The sequence below is a fragment of the Vigna radiata genome, chromosome 2, assembly GCF_000741045.1.
Source record: "Vigna radiata var. radiata cultivar VC1973A chromosome 2, Vradiata_ver6, whole genome shotgun sequence".
NCBI lineage: Eukaryota > Viridiplantae > Streptophyta > Magnoliopsida > Fabales > Fabaceae > Vigna > Vigna radiata.
This window is the reverse complement of record NC_028352.1, coordinates 16,925,876-16,941,413: the sequence shown is the minus strand read 5'-3', so window position 1 is coordinate 16,941,413 and position 15,538 is coordinate 16,925,876. Positions and strand designations below refer to the sequence as shown.

At 34.1% G+C, this 15,538-nt stretch overlaps 1 protein-coding gene across 1 annotated transcript; it reads left to right on the top strand.

Annotated features, from left to right (window-relative positions):
* Positions 1-4,851: 4,851 nt before the first annotated feature.
* Positions 4,852-14,755, top strand: LOC106756024 (ubiquitin-conjugating enzyme E2 35-like). The gene is made up of 8 exons (XM_014638262.2): positions 4,852-4,998; positions 5,343-5,370; positions 5,656-5,742; positions 11,678-11,736; positions 13,440-13,481; positions 13,555-13,628; positions 14,209-14,306; positions 14,389-14,755. Exons 1-8 carry the CDS (start codon positions 4,963-4,965, stop codon positions 14,424-14,426), a joined length of 462 nt encoding a protein of 153 aa, XP_014493748.1. The 5' UTR covers positions 4,852-4,962; the 3' UTR covers positions 14,427-14,755.
* Positions 14,756-15,538: the final 783 nt, after the last annotated feature.

Genomic DNA, 15,538 nt, shown 5'->3' with positions numbered 1-15,538 from the left:
AAAATTTGTCCTTGAAAATTGCACTTACTAGAAAACATATATGGTTACATCTTTCCTCATGTTGTATTCCAACTCCAAAGTTGCTTCATGAGTTCCTTTGTTCCACAATACCGTCACATTATGGATATTCTTGCCTTGAAGCTTCTTGGTCTGGAAATCCAACACTCGCATTGATCTAACATCCAATGATAAATCTTTCTTGTTCATCGAAAAACTTTTCAATTTCGCCTCTTCCAACTGCCTCCCCAAACTTTGTTGAGCTATTTTGGCATTCTTCAAAGATTATTTAAATGCTTATTTTCTTCCCACATTAAGCTCCACTCAGTCTCCTTTTTAACCAACTCTTTATCCTTGCTCTTTAAAGCTCACATCACCATCTAATTGCATTTTTCCTTCAATTTTGTTTTTCTTTAAAGCTCTTTTTGTAATATGCTCCTTTTCAATATTTTCATGTTTTAGCTTTTCATTTTCTTGAAATCTTTCTTCAAGCTTTCTCTTTCCTTCCTCAGCCTCTTTCAAAGCCTCCCTTAATTTCAACAACTTTTCATTTTGCTCAGGCTCTTTTATTATTTTCTCTTCAACTCGTTTGCTCTTCTTGGGAAATAGAAATCCCACTGCATAAACCCTTTCCCTTTAACCATTGGTCATAATAACCTCTCATGTTTTCTTTTACTCTGTCTTTCATATTTGTTTTGTCAACTTTCTCCCAAGCATGCCACTCTTTATTTAATATTTCTCCATATCTCAAATTTGATACCAAGAAAGGAGTTGTAATCTCTTCAAAAGGTGGCCCTCGAATAGGATACCCATGTTGCCTCATCCTTATTAAATTTATACATGTTCTAGTTCCCATAAGAGGTACATTAGGGAAATCCCCATATTGCCAAATAATCTTAGTTAAGTTGCTCCACTTCGAGCACCATATAACATTACTTTTATCAACGCACATCAAATAAGACTGCCAATCCAAATCATTCTTGAAGATATGAGCCTAAAAATATTCAATTGGACATTCAACTCCATAATTTTTCTTAAGGACATGGATAACCAACCAAATGAATAATATTGGCAGGCAACAAAGCAATTTTTCATTCTTTTTCCCATAACAAATAATTTTTTGTACGAATAGCATCTACTAGAACAACAATTGTCGGGCTTTTTGCTTCTATGCTTATAGGCCATAAATGCATTTATCAATACAACGTCTATAAATTGATCACATCTAGGGAATAAGACCAACCCATATATCATCAAAGCCAACACATCCATATAAATCTCCTATTCTTCTTTTGTAGCTTTCAATTGAGCCATATTTTTCAAGTAGGATAAAGGAAATCCTTGAACGTTGTTTCTATTCTCTTCGTTTTTCAAAGCTCACTTTCCTCAACTTCTAACATCAATGCGAGCTTTGACATAGATGACTAATGACCTGAAAACAAATAGGGCTTCCTATCTCCCATAGGACATCTCAAGATCTACTCAAACTACTTTATAGTAGGTGCTAGTGGGAAATTCTAGAAGGTAAAACACCTCAAAGTAGATTATAGCACTAAATTAAAGTATAATAATCACATCAGTAGGCACCTCTACCATGGCTAAATGTAATATATTCCTATACAAGCTCGTGAAAGTCCTATTAGCAAAATGATGAAGATGAAGTTTTGATGATGCCCAAATCAAGTCAAGAGAAATAAAGATTCAAGAAGATGTTATGAAGACTTGTATTGTAATGGGAAGCTTTTGTAATAATTGTAGTTTATTGTCTAGGACTTAGATTTTCATTAGTTTTGATTCCATGTAGTTTCATACTATATATTTGATGTCCAAAGTCAAAATCACATTGTTTTAATCGATTAAAACTAGTATTAATCGATTAAAAAGAGTAAAAGCTGAAAACTCAACTTTCTCTATTTTAATAGATTAAAATACATTTTAATATATTAGCTAATCGATTAAAATACATTTTAATCGATTAAAGTTGATCGTTGGAGTTTTCTAGCTTTTGAAAACTAGTCTTTGCACTTATTTTAATCGATTAACAGTAATATTGATCGATTAAAAGCAAAAAATGGCCAGTTATGAAGAATGGAAGAGTTTTTGCTTGAGTCTATAAATAGACTCTCTTTATCCATCAACAATAACTCTTCCCTTGTGCTTTAGAACTCAGAATTCATTATGAATTGTGTGTTTTTGTTCGGCTTGAGAAACTCTCGTCTGTGGAGCTGGTGAAGTGCTGTTACGGTGAGAGAGGAATAGTCAGTTCATCCTTGGTGAGTCTGAGGAGGTGTTTGGAAGAGGATCATCCTTTGTGAAGTATTCAGAGGAGGTGTTTCATCCTTCGTGAAGTATTCAGAGGAGTTGTTTCATCCTTTGTGAAGATTCAAAGGAGGTGCAAGTTCATTTCTTGTGGTATCAAGAGAGGTGGTTACTAAAATTTTACAAATGGTTTCTTTGTGATTGTAATTTGTAATTGTTTTGTCATTAGTGAACTGTTTATCTTGGTTTGAGATAAGCAACTGGGCGTAGGATTGGTAAGATCCGAACCAGTGTAAAATTCATCTGTGCAAATTTATCTCAACCTTACTCTTTTATTTATATTTATTATTTGCGTAGTAAGATAAATTGAGTATAAATTAAAAGGTACACGTTTATATTAAAAACCCTCTTGGTTTGTTATTCCACGCTAATCATTCCGCTGCAGCCGCTCTGACATGTCCTAGACTATTTTTTTGTCATCAATTGACTCATAACTTTTAGTTATTCCTCTGATTTCTTTATTTTTGCAAAGATATGTCTCTTTTGAAAAATAGAAATGTTATTTGATCCCATAATTGTGTGTGCGACTTATAAAATTTCAAAACCTATTTAATGCAAAATGTATGAATGAATAAGTTATAACAATAAAATTAAGCTAATAAATGCAGGACTTATGAATGAAACAAAATTACAATACTATATTTTTTTAACAAAGAAAGAGAAAAACAAATGAATGTAATAATGTAACACGTGAAATGATAATAACATGATAGCATAAACATTTTAAGGGTATAGGAAACCTATTTTGGGTTCAAGACATAATTGAAAATGATAGATGACCTAATAGATGTGGCATGTCAAGAGGAAGCAAACTCTATATGAAGTCTTCACAATAGCCAAGTAGATTTGAGATCTCACATGACAATTGTTTAAACCTCTACATCCTATGACTCACTTAGACCCGGGTATAGGGCCCCAATGTCATAATGAATGAACTAAACTAAAATGTGTAAGGTGTGAAGGGAGCAACATACCTGCAAGATAGAAAATTTTCCAGGCAGATATAATAATAGTCATTCACTTTAGAGTTCAATAATTTCACAATATAATCAAGACATCAAAGCAAAAGCATGGGTATATGGCCCCAATGTCACAATGAATGAACTAACCTAAAATGTGTAGTGTGTGAAAGGAGCAACCTACGACTACCCAAACCCACAACTGCAAAACAACCAAAAATTTCCTAGGCAGATATAGTATTTGCCGTCTACTCTAGAGTTCAATAATTTCACAATATAATCAAGACTTCAAAGCAAAAGCATACAAACAAAGATACACATATAAGGAAGACAATATAAAAAACAAAGGAAAAAAAAAATTTAAAACACAAATATTATATGCACTTAACTAATAAGGTTAACTTTTAAAGTTTTTCAGTGGAATTGTCATCTGTCACAACCGAAATCGTGACGGGACAACTAAAAAGAAAATCCTTTTTTATAAAACAAACATAACATTATAAAAGGAGTAACTACTATAGTTTATTGAATAACACTATGGAAAACCTAAAGAGAATGGTCTATGAAACCAAATTGAGAACCACCTTTGGATGGACATTATAAGGTGATAATACATTCCCCACACTTAATCGACTACCAAACTCATAGACCATTGTTTTTAGGTTTTCCATAGTGTTCCTAAATAAACTATTATGACGACTCCTTTCAAAATGTTTTGTTTTTTTTAAAGGATTTTCTTGTGAGCTATCTCGTCGCGATTTTGGTTGCAACAAGATGGTGCGACTCTCTGTCGGCCTAGGTTGTCATCAACAATGCCAGTCATCATCGACGACATTCCCATCATTTTCTTCTTCTTTAAAAGCAACTATAGGAGTTTCATCTTCTTCATCCCTTTAAATATTTGTGAGCCATCAACCTTAGATTAGGTCGTTGCTGCTCACACCACTCCTCTGCCCAATCAAGGTCGCGACAATGATGGCAATTAGAGTGGGATTATTTGTTGATGTCAACCATTTTCCTTTATCCCACTCACGAGGATGCCAAACGAATCCATCACTCCACCGCTTCCTCGATTTCATTTCTTGAATCAACTTCCCCTTCCACAAGTTGATTTATGAGAGTGATGATTTTGTGGGTTGAGATTTTTGTGTATCAAAGTTTCTGTATATTGGACTTTTGTGGATTAAGAGTTTTGCAAGGTGAACTAGGTTGATGAAGATGATGGATTTCACATATATCTTGATGGAGAAAACAAAAGTCAATGATGAAGGTAAAGACCGATTGAATTTTTCAACTCATTTTTTGATGTCGGTCTGACTAAATTTAACTCAAACTTAACGAACTAGAAGATAAACAAATCTAAATCGACATAATCCATTTTAACATTATAGTAGTTGAAAAGATGATCGAACAATCATATTGATATGTTTTTAATTATTAAAAAAAATATTCTCTATTTTATTTTTAGTTAACGAAGAAAAGTAAATTTAAATAAATAATTATTAAAAAGACCATTAAACCTTCCTTTTTCATTTTAATACTTTCTTCTATCTTAATAAAGGGTTTTCTGAATTGAAAATGAAGTTAAAACCGTTCGCAGCGTTCTTTGTATATCAATGCCAGTGAGAGAAACTCTCTCTTCCTTTCTTTAGAATCCCTATTGCACGCTTTTCAATCCAGCTAAACAATGGCCAACAGCAATCTCCCTCGAAGAATCATCAAGGTTTTCATCCATTTCCTCATTCGATCGATGGCTGATAAAATGGAAGAAAGTCGAATTCAAATCATGGATTTTCTGTTTCTTCCCTGCCCTGTGTTATCACGTGTGGATTTCCGAAATTTTCCCTCTTGCATAAATTCAGTGGCGACTAGAATGAAAAAAATTTGAAAAAACGCATGAGATTTGAAACTTCTGAGGAGCTAAATATCTATCGGGGACTCAACTACCTTTTTTCTTTTTATATTCGTTGGAAATGAACCGTATTTCTGGGTTTTTAAATTCTTATATTTGAATTTCGATCTATGTAGATATGTTAAACGTTCTTTTTTCTTTCTTTATTTCAACAGGAAACGCAGCGTTTGCTCAGTGAGCCAGGTAACTGATTATTCCAAACTTTACCTTTGTTTATTTATATTAAGGTTTTGTTCTCAGTTTCTTGTACTGCTATAGAAGCTTTTCCTTAGTTGAGTGGGTAGCACTGATGTATTTATTTAGCTTAGTTTAGTGTCGTCTTAGATATATGGAATGATATTACCCTGTTAATTTAATGATCTAGATAAAGATTCAAGTCAAGGGTGGTGATGTTTCATGCTTTTGTTTTCATTCTCCTGATTACTTGTTTTTATCAGTTTCTGATATTATGATGATCTTATGATGCAGCACCTGGAATTAGTGCGTCCCCATCTGAAGACAATATGAGATATTTCAATGTGATGATCCTGGGACCAACCCAGTCACCGTACGAAGGTAGTTTTGGGTTTGACAGCATAATTTTCTACTTTCTAATAATTCAAATATATATTTTTGTTTTAAATTATACTTACAAGCAATGTGGGAAAAAAAATTCCTCTAGATTTGGGTGAGTGTTTTTTTTTGGAATTAGAAAGTATCTGGAAAATTCATGTAAGCAATTGTGTTCTACCGTTTCTGGGAATGTCATTTTGCCATGAAAATTTCGTCCCTTTACTTTTAGTTTTTCAGTCCATGCTCTCTGCTTTAGTATGTGTTTGGGTGAGTGTTTACAAAGTTTGTTTTAGATGATTTTATAAAAATGATTTGGTTGGTATGAATATTAAGCGAAGTGATCTGAAAAAGTGAATATAATAGGTAGAGTTGATGTTGTTCTCTCTAATACTCCAAACCCCCAATGTTATCGTTTCTTCTCTTCAACATTCATGACCTTGTTTCAGATTAAAAGTTATCCAATTATGATTTGAAATTCAATCATGTAAAGAGATGGACTTTGGCTTGCAAAATGCAAAATCAAACATAGAAAACTATTACTCTAGTTATGGCCTATTTGCCAAGTCAGGCAGATTACTGTTAATGAACTTGTGGCCTACATGCCAAACCAACCTACCAAACTATTCCTGTGGTTCTGACCTGTTTGCCTATCAAAGCAAACTATTATTCTACCTGTGGTGTACTTGCAAAACCAGACAAACTATTACTCTATTTGTGGGCTACTTGCTGGTAGTTCTTTTGTGTGTACTGTTTGCGATATGTTACGAAGCATGAAATTACAAGGTCTCTGAGCAGCATGTTTCTTATTACCTCTAATGCACATTGAATTGGTTCCATGTATCCATTTCATATATGATACTGATACACTAAGGTACTTCCCTGCGATGAAGTATCCAAACCTATGGAGCTCAAATACTTTTATGATGATAATGATTTATTATTTTTTACTTCGGCAATTTTTAAGAAATGTCATTTTAATTTGAATTTGCACAAAATTAAATTTATTTATTTATTATTCTTTAAGAGCTTTTATATTGGTCACGTATTCTATCCGCTTATTTTAGAAGCTTATTGTCGAAGATACACATTGTATCTGTGTATCATAGCTCATTACATTTTGTTTAATATCCCACCCCCTCCCCTCTCTCCCCACAGCCTAAACACAAACATGCGAGTCTGACTGGTTTAAATGAAATTCAATGCCTTAGGGAAACATTATTGATTTTTCTTGTTAGAGCCACCTTAATTTTTTTGACTGTTGATGTTATTTCTCTACCTAACTTGTTGGTAAATTTAGTAGGGTGTTTTTCTCATGCATAAAGAAGCTGCTATATAGTTCATCTTTAGTGTAGGATCATGAGGTGTAAATAGAAAAGCCATGTTTTTCTTTACTAGAACGTGTTTTGGTAACCAAACTTTATCAATACTCTTCATGCCTACAAAATGCAGCGTCTGCTATCAATTCAGCTGAACAGTTTTAACTAAATATTAAACAATTTGATGAACTTGTTTCTCCATATTTTTTGTAGCTAAAATGTGCTTTTTGAACCCAATGCTTGCCATTGATGATTGAAGTTTATATAATACTTGGTCAGAAGGGAACAAAATAAAAGATGTACTAAATATTTGATAGGCATACTCCTTACTTATCTTTTGTTCCTCATTGAAAACATATTTTGATTCCCACTATGGAGAGTTGGGAGAGGTTTTGATCATGCACTCATACCTGAAAGACATGGTATTGGAATTATTAATTCTACTCTTTTGATTGCTTGCGTCTTAGCTATCCTATTAAGAGGTAGTTTTCGGCCCAGCTTATTTTGAACTCCTCCTTAAGAGGAGAAGCTGCTCCAGGTAGACTTGAGAAAGTGAGCTTTTCAGAAGTTAGTTTTTTTCATGAAAAAAAGGTAATTTCTAAGCTAAAAATATAGAGTAAGCAAACAGCTCTAATTTTAAGTTTAAACTTCTTATTTCAACTTTAATTTTAAAGAAGCTTTTTTTAGCTCCAAAGAAGTTAGGACAAACATGACATAAGTATGAACTATAAATTGCAATATGCAGCTGGTATGTTACTGGAGCATGTCACCAATTTTTACGGGTAGGAGAAGAACTCACATTTGCAGTGGAGGCTCACTAAGGTTATCAAACTAGACAATTTACGAAAAATCGTGAGAGATCCGCAAACACTTCTCATAAGATTTCATATAAAAAATTATTAAAATACCTATAAATAACATAATGATCAAATATTATAATTCCATAATAAGTTCAAACAACATCAAATAAGACATAAGTTCTTGACAAGTAGTTTCTTTTAACATTTCTACCATAGCTATTAATATCTAACGTGTTCTGTTGTTCCACTCAATATCTATTATTTTAATCCTAGTTTTAGCAATTGAGCAGGCTATATGAGTTGCAAAATTAGGAAATAGGAAGTATAAAAAGTAAATATATACAATATGAATTTTAGTCTATGTTCAACCATGCAAGGAGGAAGTACCATTTGAGTAGAGATAAAAAAGTAGGTTCCAACTCGTGAATCAACCCATCTCACCATGGGTTAGAACCAGGTTGGATTAGAAAAAAAATTAGTTTTCTAAATGTGGCTCTAATTGAACTCAACTCACTTAGCCTGTAGGTTAAACGGGTTCAAGCCGGGTTGAAGGTGGGTTAACCGGTAACCCATCAATGACAACCCTATATTTTTTCCTTTTTTTCATTAGTTTTTTATTAAATTATTTACTACTTCTAATTATGTAGGTTGACAATATTATCTTTCTAAATACTATTTTCAATAATGTTTGAATAGTTTGGATATTTTTGTTTGTCAAGTTGTCTAGGTTGACACTAGTTTTCAACTACTATCTTTATAATAATGTTTGGTGAAATAGGTGAACACTTTGATTGTAGTACTACAAAATGATGAAAAGTCAATCTACTTTGATTTAATTGCAATAAATATATAAAATGAATCAAAAGAACGAAACATCCTTAAGTGAGTCAATTCACTAATCCACCAACTCGTGATGGGTTGATTTGGGTTACAAAATTTTTGGATCACCAAAAAGTAAATTTGGTTGAGTTGATTCAATTTTAGCTCAACTCGTAGTGAGCCAACCTGTGTGAGCCTGGTTGTCTCCCTTTCACACCCCTACATTTCAGCAATAACTCAAATTTCAATTCAAAGGCCAGAAAGTTTAGGCCAGAGTGCTTAGTGTAAACTAAAAGTTGGTGATTCAAATGGTGCAAAGAAAATGGAAGAATGAATAGTGAGAATATTGAGAATGGCCAAAAGTGCAAGGAGGAGATGATCATGCTTGTGCATTGCTCAACTTCTGTACAGTTGCACAACAATGTGAGGAGAAGAATAGATAGCTGTTTGAGAGTCTTGATGGCAACCTTCTACCTCCCAGACTCATGTTCAAACCTTTGAAGTGCCATTATGAACAAAGAGAAAAGATGAGAGAAACACTAACAACTAAGAGGGTAACTTTACAAACAGAAGAACCCTAATAATGTTTCATTCTTTCTCCGCAATGTATTGTTTAACTTAAAAACAAAGAATAAACAAACTCAAACTCTATCATGAAGTTTCAAGTTTGGCTAACTGAGTCCACCATGATTCCACTGAGTATGCTAAAAGAACAAATCCATTGCTTAGTTAACTTAAAATGAGTTGTTGAGATCATAAACTCATTCAACTTTACAAGCTGGGTTTCAGGAAAGGGTCTCTACTCTTATGTACTTGTTAAATATAGTAAAACTAGGTATAAGATTAATCTGCCTTCTTGTGTTGAACATACACGTAAGATACTTTATTTATAATAGAAGAAATATGGATTAAACTAAACTACAAATAAGGAATAATAACAAACTAACTAAAGATAAAGATAAGATATATAGTAATCTAATATATCTAAACACTTCGCGTCAAGCTGGTGTATACAAATTGTGTGTACCAAGCTTGTTGCATATACAATCAATTCCTGGTTCCTCATACATGCTCAGTGAAAATATCTGCTTGTGCATTTAAGTGATACCAAATTTTTAATGATCTGTGAAGACGACATAGAAGGCAACATACTAACCCAGAAGACTCCCTCTGAGCAACAAATCTGGGAGGTTGCTCCATATAAATCTCTTCATGTACACCGTTGTTAAGGAACTCTAGTTGATAAAGGAGCCAATCTTGAAGAGCCACCAACTATAAATAAACTAACATTAGCCATCTTTGCCATTGGAGAAAAAGTATATATGGACGGGTTAGACACATCGGTGACAGAAGAGACAGGGGTGGAAGAAGCCATTGATGAATAGGAGAGAGAAACCCTAAAAATCCAAGATTCTCCAATCATGGCACCTGTGAAAAAGAGGCGACCATGATGCTCTGAATTGTTGCTTGAGAGGAGACTGAACGCACCACCACGCATGGTGGAGAATGGAGCATATCCACAACTTTAAATGGTGCTGAGAGCGCGTAGGAACTCTGATTAAGGAACATTAATGGTGGCGGCGGTAGATGGCACCACTGCTGGCAACTGCAGGTGTAGGCGACAAAAGTTTTTTTCCTATAGGTACAAATTAGGTATAGGATTAATCTCCATTGTATTGAATATACATATAGGGTAATCTATTTATAATAGAAGAAATATGGTCTAAGCCCAAAATAAATATAAGAAATAATAACAAACTAATTATAGAAAAAGATAAGATATACAAGATATCTAATAATCTAATATATCTAACAATACTCATTGTGATTTGTTTTCAATTTGGAATGTTTACTTGTGTTCCAGTTGAAGTTGATAGTAGAGATTTAAACACCAGTTGAGGAATTGTTTGTGTACTTGCATGTTGCATCTCATCATTAATTGAATTTCTTTCTTTTTGTGGTTATCATGGTTATCAGGTAACAAGATTTAGAACCTTTGGCTTTTAAGGGCATATTTATTCTCGTTTGTTCCATGTTATTATGCTTGATTGTATTTACAGGATCTTGAATTTTTGCAACTTTCCCTGCCAAAATAGTATAATGTAAAAGGAAAGTATAAATTGTAGTTTACCTGTGAGGATGGGTGGTTTTCTTTAAATTGCGTATATTCTGATTATGGTTATATTTGCAACCAATGCTGTCAAGATTGCCATCTAAATTGTATGCTTACAAAATCTTACAATCTTCCTACCCTTGACCAAGCTGAGTCGCCCATAAGATCACTCCTGGGTGGGATTATAGTAGGACTGAAGTGTGATCAAATCAGGACTGTGGAATCATGTGATTTGGGTCTTCTGGGTCCGATTGCATAACCTGATTCACCCAAATCCAGTTTCTTAACCCTAATATCCCATTTTCTAATTACATCTCAGTCTCACAATCTCTCTGCTCTCTCCAACCTCTTTTATTGCTTCAAATAAAGACCCTTATCACGGCCCTGCTGTTTCCTACTTCAACTTGGAGCTCTACCTTCCTCCTCTTCTTTCATTGCAGTTTGCCCAAAACCTTTTCTTTTACTTTACACATCTGTTTTGTTCTCGATCAAGGGGTGATTTTACCTCTATTCTGTTTTTAACAAACCATGGTTTCTTTTATATGTTCTGTTGGGTTCTTCTGGCCTTTCTTTGAGATATCTTTTATGCTTTCATTTATTGTATTCTTTGATTTCTGTTATATTCAGTATCTTTTGCCCTCCTCTGCCAATCCCAAGTAGGATGTTGACCACAATGTTTGCAACATTGAAGTAAAGCACTAGGTTTTTTTTTGTAGATCAGATATTAGTTACTTCTTTCTCTATCCTACATTTGGGAAAAATGGATGGTTATTGCCTTACTTATTTTGTAATATCTCTCTGATAGCTACGATATTTATAATTCCATTGTTTTCTTAAATATGTCCTTCCTGCACATACTGACTAACATGTTTTATTGTTTGTATTACTAGGAGGAGTATTTAAGTTAGAACTATTTTTGCCAGAAGAATATCCAATGGCTGCTCCGAAGGTATTTATGTAATATTATTCTTTTCAATTGCATCTTCGTATTCCTTTGCTGCTATGTTTCTGCTGAACTCCTGCACACCAAAATGAACGAAACTAAATTATGAAGTGTTAGCTATCTAGTTGATTATAATTTAAGATGTTTGGTTTATTATGATAATATTCATAATAAGAATGGAAGAACCACACCACGAAAGATAGCCATAGTAGTTGGAGAGCCCTATTATCCCCACATTCTATTTTGGAACTCGAGTCCCATACCTTGTAATAGGTTCTATAATTCATGATGCTCCACTGTCAATCTCAGATGTAGGCTGGCTGTGCAGAAAACTGACATCACTACCTGATAGTAACCTTTTAGCTAGGTTAGGCTAAAACTAGAAAGGAGGCCCTTAGGTAAAGTTGGTGGGGAATATGGTGGGCAAAGGGACAAGGTTGTGGAAGCTATGGTTGGAAGTGGAAGAAGGCTCACGGCATTAGGTGGTGATATGGTGGTGGTGTGGTGTTTGGTGGCTCAAAGAGAAGTTAGGTCAACTTTAAGAGGAAGGTGACTAGAAAGACCTCATGGGTTGCTTTAGTCTTGATTTAAGATGAGTATTATGACAAAAAATGGACAGCATAACATTACTCAACAACAAAGATGAATACATGAGAGGACACACCTCTATTTTTAGGCTAAGAGTGTCTCCTAAAAACCTTAAAAACCAAAACTTTGCATACCTACACAACTTGGCCGAGAAAGTGGCCCTCTAAGGAGTGGACAAGTGTCCACAAATCCTTTCCAATGAGGAAAGGACATGTGGCCATTAACTAAGGAGAATCCTCTCCATTCCTAGAGTGTCATGTGACCAATATTACAGTTAAATCCTCTCCAATGGAAGTATGACACATGGCACATACATTCCACATGGTTTGGACGGCTTAAGCAAGGAAAAACCCTACACTAATTAGGCCTTAATACAAGCCTTAAAGAAACCTATTCTACTTGGCCGAAATACGTGGCCTAAATAACCCTAATCTACTAGAGATGCTCTAAGTTGGCCTAGAAGAGAGAGATTTGCTTCACTTTGCATAAATGACTCTAACTCTTCTTGAATGTGCTTGGGCCATGGTTAGGGGTATGCCATCACTACCTGTGCTACTAGTTTACTATTATACTGTGCCACTAGTTTACTATCATACAACATCGTGGAAAGTTCATATACCACTTGGTAAGAACCTTGATAGGATACCATAAAAGCTAGCCGACAGAGTTAGAGAGTGTTTTATGAGCCCCACACTAGAAACCCATGCTTCCAAGTCGGGACTAAACACCTCCTATACCTTACAATTGTCTAACAAACTGTATTTTGGTTTTGGTATTTCAGATCTAACAGAATAGGATTGACCAGGCTTGTGCTCTATTCTGTCTTTTCCTTCACACCTTCCCTTATTGACACTGGAACTTATATTAATTAATAACAATGTCCTTTTTATTTCCTTTTGAGATCTTTCCTTTTTAAGTTTTGGTGTCATTTTTTGGAGCTTTCCTTTGAGGTCTGAGGTCCTGTTGTATTGTAAGTTCACTATAGGAAATGGTATACCTACAGCTCTTCTGTTTATTTGTTTCATGGTGGTTCTCTTGAGCAGGAATCTGAAAGGCATGTGTAGTTGTCGAGTGTCCTCTTATTTTATTGCTTTTGATACCATTATGGTTGCTTTTCACAGGTTCGGTTTTTAACAAAAATATATCATCCAAACATTGATAAGGTGCATTTTACTTTCCCTAAATTATCATTTCTTTTACTGTAGTTATTTTTCTCACATATTATTGTTGACTTAGCTTGGCAGAATATGTCTTGATATTCTGAAAGACAAGTGGAGTCCTGCTCTTCAGATTCGTACTGTTCTATTAAGGTATTGTTATCTTGAGGCTATTAGATGGTAGTTTATTCTGAAGTGGGATAGGCCTATAACTTGTTGGTTTTAAAAGACTTTAATTTTTTTTCCTAAAACATGTGATCATGAATATACAGAAGAATACTGATGCATACTGATTTGCAAACCTGGAAATATACTAAATCACTCTGCCGGTATGGAAGAATAATTTTTCGTTTTTATTTTGGTCAGACTTTTGTTGTGAAAATCAAGTAATTGTCTGTGCCCCTTCAAACTTTTGACTCATTTTTTTTTTGAATCAGAATGTTTTCTATTTTTATTTTATTCTCTGTTTTCAAAAGTTTGTAAAAGAACAATGTAAATGAACTTTTATTTTTTAATTTTTCTATTTTAATTTTTTGCTGTATGAAAAATATTTAGGAGACAGGAAACAGTAGAAATAGTAAATGTTGTGGGGTGGTTAGCTCTTGTCATGGCAAACTAGAATGCCACACAGCAAGGGGAGGGTTGTGGGGGCAAGTCAATGGAAACTATTTTATTAATCTGCTATCAGTTGGAAAGAGTAATAAAATAATACGAGGTTGTTGGCATTTTCTAGCATACAAGCTCTATTGAGTGCACCAAACCCAGATGATCCACTTTCTGAAAACATTGCCAAGCATTGGAAATCTAACGAGGCCGAGGCTGTTGAAACAGGTATATATTTGTGATTTATAAAGAATTAGTCGATAATGGTGGCATCAATTCTTACTAATTTCATGTTCTCATTAAAATGCAGCGAAGGAATGGACCCGATTATATGCTAGTGACGCCTGATGATAAGGTTCAAAATATGGCTCCATAATAACAATTGTAACCAACATTTTATACTGGAATTCTAGCGGATCTATGAATTATCGGAGTTAATATCCCCGGCAGCTTCCAGTTACCTGTTAATTTCTTCTCTTGGGATCTGCCATATCTTGAAACTTGTATGAATAGACGTGTTAATCTTTTACTTCTCTAACAATTTAGAACGTGCTTCAATCATCGGCTGTGAAGTAATTTGTTGTTCTGAACTCAACATCAAAGGCCAAAGTTTGCGAATTAGTTTATGTTCTCTTTAGCTTAATGAACAACCATGCCATGATTTGTTGAGTTAGTAAGTCCAATGGGCAAATCTGGTTAAATGGAAAAAAATTCTGGTATGATGTATGTAGAACACTAAGATTAGGGTTACCTATACGAGTGTCATGTTTGCGTTTTATATTGAATGACATGTTACAGCATGGTTGATGGGATAATTGTGTCTCTTAACTAAAAAAATGTCAGATGTCTGATCTTTAAATGAATACCAGAACTTTTTGAGATATTAGATTTGTTTTCGGCCGAGAGAATGTTGTAAGATTTCGGCTGATATCATTGTTACACCTAAAGCACATAATTGCTAGATAGTTGAGTTTCTTAAGTATATTGTTAGGGAGGGTACTTGATTTTCTAAATGAAAAAAAAAAAAGGACTTTTCAGGTGAAATGTAGAGATAAAGTTCATTTTAAAAATTCCGATAATTTATAAGAAACTTTATACGTGAGTTTGTGAATGATTTTTTAGGTGTGTACTTGTTTTCTTAGGTCTTTTCACTTACAATGGACAAAGCATGTACTTTTACTGATACCTTTATCTGCATCTCTCAGTCTCATAAATGCCAACCTAAAAAGCAACATGCAAGCTTTCCAAGACAATAATTGGTGTGGTCCAAAGAAAAAGATGATGTAAGAAACAAAGGAGGCAAATGCTCCCAGCACCACATCAAATTTCAAGAATTCGTTTATTGTGTTCCGGAAACTCAATTCCAAAATTAATAGGGTGCAGAAAGTAATTTCCAACAAAGTAATATTGAATTAAGCTGCAATTTTCTACAAAACCATGCACGTTACTTTAATCAATGA

What these genes read in the sequence shown, in the direction of transcription:
- LOC106756024 (XM_014638262.2), top strand. Translation starts at nt 4,963, where the DNA reads ATGGCCAACAGCAATCTCCCTCGAAGAATCATCAAG. An exon ending in TCCCTCGAAGAATCATCAAG is followed by an intron (nt 4,999 to 5,342) that starts GTTTTCATCCAT and finishes TTATTTCAACAG; the next exon opens with GAAACGCAGCGTTTGCTCAG. An exon ending in GCGTTTGCTCAGTGAGCCAG is followed by an intron (nt 5,371 to 5,655) that starts GTAACTGATTAT and finishes CTTATGATGCAG; the next exon opens with CACCTGGAATTAGTGCGTCC.